The sequence below is a fragment of the Trachymyrmex septentrionalis genome, unplaced genomic scaffold (assembly GCF_001594115.1).
Source record: "Trachymyrmex septentrionalis isolate Tsep2-gDNA-1 unplaced genomic scaffold, Tsep1.0 scaffold289, whole genome shotgun sequence".
NCBI lineage: Eukaryota > Metazoa > Arthropoda > Insecta > Hymenoptera > Formicidae > Trachymyrmex > Trachymyrmex septentrionalis.
This window is the reverse complement of record NW_017305450.1, coordinates 137,144-146,394: the sequence shown is the minus strand read 5'-3', so window position 1 is coordinate 146,394 and position 9,251 is coordinate 137,144. Positions and strand designations below refer to the sequence as shown.

The window sequence follows — 9,251 nt, the reverse complement described above, 5'->3', positions numbered from 1 at the left end:
GCAATAAAATTAAAATATAAATTTATTACAATGATTTATATAAAGAAGATATAATAAGGAAAAGACATATTATCGCAGCAATGAAATTCATCATCAATCATTATCAAATATTTATCAAGAGAATAGAAACGTTATTGTATATTGATAAAACTAGTGTACAAGGATACATATGTAAATAAATATGATTAAAAACATTTAATATCAGTTTTTACAATAAAACTACATTATATAATAATAGAAATAAGTAGAAATATACATCAAAGTATAATTTTCAAATATCGGGGGAAAAATGGAGCTCTCAACATTTGTTTTATTCTCTGTAAACATTATTGATAATATCATGACGATATTATTCTGGTTTTGTGAAAAGCACTAACTTTTATGCATTTATTTTATTCATCTTTGCAAAAATATCATGGTAATTTATTAATTTAGGACGAAAAACGGAGATTTAATCATGTAAATAATATAAAATTTACCTCAGTATTGTTATGCGGAAAGATTTACTTCTCGAGAAAACAGATAATAACTGATTATGCCTGGAGCTTGGAGTACAAATAAATCAACTTTTTTATATCTATTTATGTTCGGAAATTTCTAGAAGAATTAGAGGAAAATAACGGGGAATTTCCTTTGTTAATGTGAAGTTGAGTAGCACTGGCGACCGATTCAGCCCATGTCGTCAATTGGCGGACACAACTGTAGAATCTTTTGATTGACTGGTTTAAATAAATTCTACCAACATAAATAAACTTTAATCTCAGTTCAATACTTTATTTGTTTTTTACTTTCCATTTTTTCAATTCAGAAAAAATGAAGAGCAAGTTGAACCGAGATTAAAGTTAGTCTGTAGTACATATACGTTGGTGGAGACGTGTGTCAGTACAAAAACTTTAAACATATGTCAAATATAAGAATGCTCCTGCAATTCTTTGGTACACAAGGATAATTAGGGTGCCTTTTAATATTATGAGAAACAATTTTCAGGATTATGATTATAATTTTAGGCTACGTTCCAAAACTTCCTCTCGGAAGGAAGATTTCATACTCTACATACTATAGTATACGTTAAGTGTACTATATATTTCGAGTAAAATTTTCCTCGAAGAGGAAGTTTTGAAACATAGCCTAACCTATATTCATAGTCAGACCTTATATTTAAGGCTTCCCTAAATTTATCTTCAGATACTCTATGAATTATTTCATCGGCTACTGAGCATCTGAAGATAAATTTAAGGAAACCTTAAGTACAAGGTCCGACTATAAATACGGCATTATATATTTTATATATATATATATATATATATAGTAGCTTTAATAGTTAATCGTACTAAAAAAATATATTTTGTCCATATCACAACTTATATAAAGCTATATAAAGAACATTTAATGTTCCTTATAGTTACACTACTTACACTTTCTGCACTTAAAATAAAATATAGATATATACATATATAAATTACATAATATAATGGAATGGAAACGAGAAAAAATGAATAATATAAAAAATATAGGAACAAAGAATATATTTAAAAATGCTTATATGTCAAGTGCACTTATACTGAAGAATTTTTATCTGTTTCCAATAGAAATAATCACAGATGATAATAATTATCATTTTGTCAATTGACTTGAAAGATTTCACAAGACTCCGAGTTAGTTGCTAACTAGATCAAGATTGATTGTGTCATGTCACAACGCACTAAAGTTATTCATTTATACAAAACGGTAATAAAGTGTTATATACAAATTAATATATATTCAATATCATTCTAGTATCATTCTAGCGAGCATATATTTCTTAAGATGTAAATATATAAACTTAAAAAATGTACATTTTTTCACTTATTGCACATTTTTTCAAATTTTCGTTTTGCGTTGTCTTTCAGCTGTTGTACATGGGCCGAGACTACCCAAAAGGATATCAATATTTCAGAACCAAGCTAAAGAGAGCCTTTGATAAAAACAAAACAGAGACCGACTCTGAAAAGATAGATAAAATGATAAATCACGGTAATTTTGTAATAAAAGAGTTGGAAGCTTTGTACATGTTGCGCAAGTACAGAACATTGAAGAGAAGATACTATGATCAATAATAAAAGAAAAGAGTTTACATGACACATTAACTGTAGATGTGTGATAATAATGCTATATAAATTACTACTATGTTTTGTATATAAATTAATTAATATGTAATTGTCATAAAAAATTAGTTAAAATTAGTTTACATCTAATGTGTATATTCTTTGTACTGCGCTAATATTTATATTTTATGCTTTATAAGTAAAATGTTTCATCTAAAGAATGTTTCTTTTTATTCAAACAATCGACACGGTGGTATTCTAACCTAGCGTCAGTACTAATTACGGAACATTTACGTTGTGTGCTCGCAATTATTCTCGCATAAAAATACATTTCGCAAAAATGTACAGTGCATTATAACAGAATTCTTTTTGTATTTTTATAGAATCTTCTAAAATGGCTGCTTGCGTAGCTGTTATTGGCAAAGATGCAAGTATAAATAAGCTATATTCTGCTTGATAGGTTATGACATATTAACAAAAATTTTCCAATAAATACAGTAAAGCACATTTATTTCAGCGAGTTTCTTTACGCGTTGTAAACATCGAATTATTCTAAATAATAATGAATATTTTGTAGAATTCTCCAAAATTTATCAAAATATATCAATGTACGGATGAAGCTGCTGGATTGCAATTTCATTACAAAGTACATACATCAATTGATATTATAGAGGAAAAGTTGAATGTAGGGAATAAAACGACAGTTGATATACGTGATTTATACTTAGGCTTGTTATTTGCGACTGAAGAATACAAAATGTATGTAATATTACTCTCATATAACGTCGCTCTATAACATACCTACAAATTAGGCATTAAATACATTTTAATATTCTTATTTTCAGATATGGTTATGCTACAAACACAAAGATTAAATTTGTCATAGTATTGCAATCATCTAATGTATCATTACGGGATAACGAAATAAAAATGGTAATATTCTTTTTATGCCCCATATATAAACTTAATATAATATTTTAATTATAATTTGCAATAAATGTAAATATTTGATAATCTGTTAATAGATATTTAAGAAGCTACATGCTGCATACTCCAATGCTGTTTGCAATCCATTTTACATTCCAGGTGACGAAATAAAATCCAAGTATGTGTGAATTAATTCATTTATATGTATCTGTTATAGATAATATATAAAAACATTATAATTATTTATACTGGATTTTTAGGTCATTCGATACATCAGTGCTGGAAATAATGAGTGTTATATAATTTATAAAAATATTAAAAAATAATTAAATAAATATTTCACACATCGTTCCAAAATGTATTATTCACATCATACAATTTTTTATGTAACTGATAATAAATTATATATAATAATTTGTATGTTTGTTCTATAACCAACTTTTTTAATTATCCTTTTTTATCTTTTTTATTTATACACTTTTCGTGTTTCTTTTAATTTATATTTTATACATCATTTTTTTACGTAATTATATATTTAATATTTTATTATTGCTATAAAATAATGTGAAAAATCAGAGTTGACTAATCGCATATAAATCGAACCTTAAAAGGAATTAAATTCAGAATATAACTCGCTATAAAACAAGTATCGCATTAAATATATATCCTAAAAAAAAAAGTGTTCAAAATTCTTTTTGATTGGTTTAATCGCGCATGTGCTTCTCAATCGGATTTATAATTCGTTCTTATACTTCCTGATGTCCAAAAGCAGCGAATCACAGACAGATGGAAAATAAATCGCTTCATAGAAACGGTTCACACAGCATGGCGGTAGCTGCCTGAATGCCTGAATCGCAAACGTCTCCTATTAGCCCTATTTAGACAGTCACTGTGTATCGAAGATTTTCGAATTTGTGTGATTTTTTTGGAGAAAAATATCTGCGTACATCGATTGACTTACCATGGTAATTATCGCGCTCCAGTAATCTCGCCTGTGTAGTCAATGCTGTGATTCTTTTGCGATCGTCAGAACCCGGTCTTCAAAAAGCATGACAAACGGCTCACGTTGTTGAAGGAATAAATAATAATTGCACGATAAATGACTTTGATGCATTTTGTAGACTAAGATTTTCAATTGGCTTTTAAACTGATTGAATCTTTGACGCGCACATGTACTCATAAGTAGTTGTTACATTTTAAAAGTGGTTATGATTATTTTAAATGAAAAATTCTATCATGAGCAACTAAATAAATTCTTTTATCTTATTTGATTGTAAGGTCTCCTTAAATCCAGTGCGGATCCTCAAAAATGAGGCCGGAGAGGAGAAGGCAGAAATTGCTAGATTGAGCTCGTTTGTTGGAGTTATAGCCATTGGAGATCTGGTCAAATCTACGCTTGGTCCTAAAGGCATGGACAAGATACTTGTATCTCATGGTAGATCTTCGGGACAAGTACATGTTACTAATGATGGTGCTACTATCCTCAAAAGTATTGGCGTTGATAATCCTGCTGCCAAGATTTTGGTAGATATGTCTCGTGTCCAAGATGATGAAGTGGGTGATGGTACCACTTCAGTCACTGTTCTCGGTAAATATGATATGATTAAGAGAATGCCCATATTAGTCAAAGCTGAATCTTGAATGCTTTTAAATAATTTCATATGAATTTATATATCACATTTGTAATTTCTTAAATTACAAACCAAATTGATTTTCTACACATAACTGAACTATCATATCACAAATAATATCACAAATTAAATTGATTAGCAATTTAATAATTTTATGTTTAATTTGCATCATAATAATATATTGAAAATCTATAATACATTATAAATAAATACATTTATTGCGAAAAATATTACCTCAGTCAGTAATCGAATCCAGATTTCTAATATTCCGTGAGAGCGTCCTAAATCTTTAAACTGAGACCTTAGTAATATTCTTCACAATAACTGTAGTAATGTAGGAACATGTGTATCTTTTAGGTAGCGTGTATAATAAATTGTTGATACGATTACTCACTTGAATTTTTAAATTATTTAATCTTAAATATTATTAAATATCTTTAATAATCTTTAATTTTCTTTTTTTTACAGCTGCTGAACTTTTGCGAGAAGCCGAGAAGCTAATCGAGAATCAGAAGATTCATCCACAAACTATCATTAGTGGTTGGAGAAATGCTACAAATGTAGCAACTGAGGCTTTAAAAAATGCAGCCACAGACAATTCTGCAGATCCTGATCGATTTCGAGAGGATTTATTAAATATTGCTCGTACAACATTAAGTTCCAAGATTTTATCTCAGCACAAGCAGCACTTTAGCAAGCTTGCAGTTGATGCAGTGTTGCGTCTTAAAGGATCTGGTAATTTGTCTGCGATTCAAGTTATAAAAAAACGTGGTGCAACACTTGCTGATTCCTTCTTAGATGAAGGATTTTTATTAGATAAAAAACCGGGTGTTCACCAACCACAAAAAGTTTCTGACGCACGTATACTTATCGCTAATACATCTATGGACACGGATAAAATCAAGGTTTATATTCCTTCTGTTATGTATATTTTTCTTAATTTTTTAACAAATCTAATGTTATATGCATTTATTTATTTATAGGTATTTGGCTCTAGAGTACGTGTAGATTCAATGGCGAAGATAGCAGAATTAGAAGCTGCGGAAAAAGAAAAAATGAAGGTAATGGACATTTCTAAAGGTTCTTCACGCATATTTATAAAGTTTAATATAATAATATATAAAGAACAATTCAAGGACTCTTCATATATAAATTAAATAACAATAAAAACAAGGGAAAAGTAAGAGTCAACGCATTTCTCTGAAAAAGTCATACAGATGAAGGAATGAATTAAAAATATAAAAAATAATAAAATAATAAAAAAGAAAGAAAAGATATATATTAAAACAAGTAAAAAAGCGTACAAGTTTCGGCTACCGGATTGAGCCCTCTTCAGATATTAACATATCAAAAAAAAAAGTACAAAAATAATTAACGGAAATGTTCGCATAATCACAGTTCGGGTGAGTCTCGATGTAAAACTCGACATTATTCGCATATAATTGAGTAGTTAAATGTGTTTCATGTCACTTGAAACAGTTAAAAAAACAAGTGTAAATTATTCAAACAGGCGTGTCCATACAAGAATAAAAAACCACCAGAATATACTACAATAAATTAGGTGGAACGCAGATGTGTAAGACAGACATAGTGTATCAATTGTTATGTACGCTCGCTAATACGGATCACCACGGACATTATGTCCGTCTCTTTTCTCAGTCCGTGACTGAGAAATTAACATTTCCGTGAATTATTTTTGTACTGCGGGGTTTTTTTTTTTTATATGTTAATGTCTGAAGAGGGCTTAATCCGGTAGCCGAAACTTGTACGCTTTTACTCGTTGTTTTAATATATATCTTTTCTTTCTTTTTTATTATTATTTTTTGTATTTTTAATTTATTCCTTCTATATCTCTTATTCATCTGTATGACTTTTTCAGAAAAATGCGTTGATTCTTACTTTGCCCTTGTTTTTATTGTTATTTAATTAATATAATAATGATATAATCTTCTGAATTTACACAGGATAAGATTGACAAAATTTTGAAGCATGGTTGCACCGTCTTTATCAATAGGCAATTGATATACAATTATCCGGAACAATTATTTGCTGATGCTGGAATTATGGCTATCGAGCATGCTGATTTTGATGGTATCGAAAGACTTTCGCTCGTTACTGGTGGTGAGATTGTTAGTACTTTTGACAATCCCGATTTAGTCAAATTGGGAAAATGCAATCTTATTGAACAGGTAAATTTATAATTTACGTTTGTAATTCATACATAATATTCCATATGGTGGAGCACTCGATTCTAATGCGTGCGTGCGCGTGTGTGTAATTACTAGTTTTGTTGTAACTTTAATTACATACCAATTGCGTTGTTATATTTTTCAGGTCATGATAGGAGAAGATACACTCTTAAGATTCTCTGGAGTTCCATTGGGTGAAGCGTGCACCGTTGTTATTCGTGGCGCAACGCAACAGATCATCGATGAAGCCGAGAGATCGCTGCATGACGCGCTTTGCGTTTTAGCAGCTACGGTACGCGAGTCGAGAATAGTTTACGGTGGTGGGTGCAGCGAGATGATTATGGCTTGTGCTGTTATGCGAGCGGCCGCGGCTACGCCAGGTAAAGAGGCTGTTGCGATGGAAGCCTTTGCACGAGCGTTACAGCAACTGCCAACCATTATTGCCGATAATGCTGGCTATGATTCAGCACAATTGGTTAGTGAGTTGAGAGCCGCGCATAATTCTGTGGGCAACACCATGGGATTAGGTAAGTTTCAAATTCTTATGCTCTTTTATCGTTGAAAATATTTTTAAATATATAATAGCGCGTGAGTGGCGCTAAATAGTTTTATGACAAAATATCAAGTTAAATTAAATTTGTTCTCTAATCTTGCAGATATGCAAATGGGTAAAGTCGGATGTATGAAACGGTTAGGAATCACCGAATCTTGGGTAGTGAAGAGGCAAGTTCTCGTGAGTGCGGCTGAAGCAGCAGAAATGATACTTCGGGTGGACGATATTTTGCGCGCGGCTCCTAGAAAACGCGTGCAAGATAGAGGACGTTGTTAATTCATTCATTCATTCATTAAGAAAAAAATAAATGTTTACTCTCGCTTTGATTTTATAATTGCCTGCAATTTTTCATGCATATGTGGCCTCTTAAATTAATTAATGTGTTTAATTAAATATTGAGTTAATCTCATTGTGACGGATAACGCATTTGATAATATTAATGTACTAATGATAGTAAGGAGATATATTCCACTTTTTGAACATTTTGTCATTTATATATGAATTATATTCCATTTCTCGATCTTTCACAAATAAAATATTATACAATAAGAAGCACATTTATTATATGTTCAAAATTTTTTATAACATTACAATAGATTCGATATTAATAAATGCTTTGAGATGCAATACTTTACATGAATATTTCACACACACACACACTAACAATATACTTTATTAATTTGTTTTATACACAAGTCATTTTTATAATAATAAACATACAGATATAAGATTGAATAAAGTATATTTTAGTGATAAGGTAAATATTCATTTCACATGCATTTGATTTGCAACTATTTTTCTTAAATTAAGCTCTATGAATTTTATTTATTCGGCAATCACAGCAGCCTGTTCCAATAACAAAAAAAAAGCAAAAAAGAATAAGATTGGCATGCCTTGTAAATATGTTTTATGGATCGATATTCTTATACTACTGGAAAGTGACCACACTATGTTGTTAGTATGGTTACTTATACAGCTACTAATAGATGCATTTCATTGATTATTGTAAGTTTATGACTTATGTGCTTATATAATAGTTATCAATACTTTAGAGGTGTCTTTATGGATAAGTTTTGATGGAATCTTCCAACACACGGACCTCTCTGATTGGAGCATAACCACGTTATTTGAAATCCTTCATTACAATGAATCATACATTCAATCAACAAAAAACAGATCTTTAATTCTTGACTGAAGAATATTAAAAAAAAGTATATAAATTTCTAGATAATGCAAACTGTCTACGATTTTAATGATCAATTAATACGCGAACCGTAATTTAGTATCGTAGCCAACTTTATCAAGGTTCGGAGTACAAGCGAAATTGATCATTGGAGGTGGCCCGCACATAAGTACGATAGTGTCAGGTGACGGTGGAAACATGTGCTTTTCTATCATATCAGCGCTTATATATCCTGTACTGTAAAGCCATTTATCACTACTTGAATCTAATGTATACCAAAGTTTCAATTTATTCGGGTACTTCTTGGCGATTTCATCTAATTCGTTTCGTAACAAGATATCTTTTTCTGTTTGATTGGCGAATAGCAAAGAGGTTTGAGTTTCGTCCGTAGGATCTTTTATTATTGCACGAATTAGTTGTAGCATTGGCGTGATGCCCGTACCACCAGCGAGCATAACCATCTATACAAATTTACATAAATTTATTATTAACATATGTATACAGAAGAGCCCTTATTGAAAAAAATCACATTACATAGTTGCATAATGAAATCAATTAAAACATGTAAACCGTCATGTATTGTTCCAAATTATTATGTAATTTTTTAAAATTACATAATTTGAAAAATCACATAATAATATGTTCTTTTTTCTTCTATTATTTAATGCTTTAAAATTCGATAAC

At 30.1% G+C, this 9,251-nt stretch overlaps 4 protein-coding genes across 9 annotated transcripts in view; 2 read left to right on the top strand and 2 right to left on the bottom strand.

The window, feature by feature from the left end:
• LOC108749284 (digestive cysteine proteinase 1) overlaps nt 1–758 on the bottom strand; it is a 3,808-nt gene extending 3,050 nt beyond the window's left edge. The window contains exon 1 of the mRNA XM_018487866.1: nt 480–758. The gene's annotated coding sequence lies outside the window, so the exon portion shown is untranslated. The remainder of the gene's footprint in view (nt 1–479) is intronic.
• Nucleotides 759–786: 28 nt separating this feature from the next.
• LOC108749286 (trafficking protein particle complex subunit 2-like protein) lies at nt 787–3,350 on the top strand. Of its 5 annotated transcripts, none has more exons than XM_018487876.1 (8): nt 787–935; nt 1,590–1,728; nt 1,890–2,013; nt 2,468–2,511; nt 2,662–2,843; nt 2,930–3,017; nt 3,110–3,189; nt 3,272–3,350. In XM_018487876.1, the coding sequence occupies exons 2-8, from the start codon at nt 1,690–1,692 to the stop codon at nt 3,312–3,314; spliced, it is 600 nt and encodes a 199-aa protein (XP_018343378.1). In that variant the 5' UTR covers nt 787–935; nt 1,590–1,689; the 3' UTR covers nt 3,315–3,350. The 5 variants fall into 5 exon arrangements, with proteins under 5 accessions (XP_018343378.1, XP_018343377.1, XP_018343379.1 ...); XM_018487875.1 differs by having other exon boundaries at nt 787–954; XM_018487877.1 differs by lacking the exon at nt 787–935 and adding an exon at nt 1,243–1,254.
• Nucleotides 3,351–3,844: 494 nt separating this feature from the next.
• LOC108749278 (T-complex protein 1 subunit beta) lies at nt 3,845–7,674 on the top strand. The gene is made up of 7 exons (XM_018487860.1): nt 3,845–3,976; nt 4,290–4,599; nt 5,111–5,547; nt 5,626–5,703; nt 6,607–6,831; nt 6,977–7,358; nt 7,488–7,674. Exons 1-7 carry the CDS (start codon nt 3,974–3,976, stop codon nt 7,658–7,660), a joined length of 1,608 nt encoding a protein of 535 aa, XP_018343362.1. The 5' UTR covers nt 3,845–3,973; the 3' UTR covers nt 7,661–7,674.
• A 513-nt stretch (nt 7,675–8,187) lies between these two features.
• The window catches only part of LOC108749277 (NADH-cytochrome b5 reductase 3), a 4,142-nt gene continuing 3,078 nt past the window's right edge, over nt 8,188–9,251 (bottom strand). For both annotated transcript variants that reach the window (XM_018487858.1, XM_018487859.1), the window contains exon 4: nt 8,188–9,028. In XM_018487858.1, the coding sequence (XP_018343360.1) occupies nt 8,645–9,028 (384 nt within the window). In that variant the 3' untranslated portion in view covers nt 8,188–8,644. The remainder of the gene's footprint in view (nt 9,029–9,251) is intronic.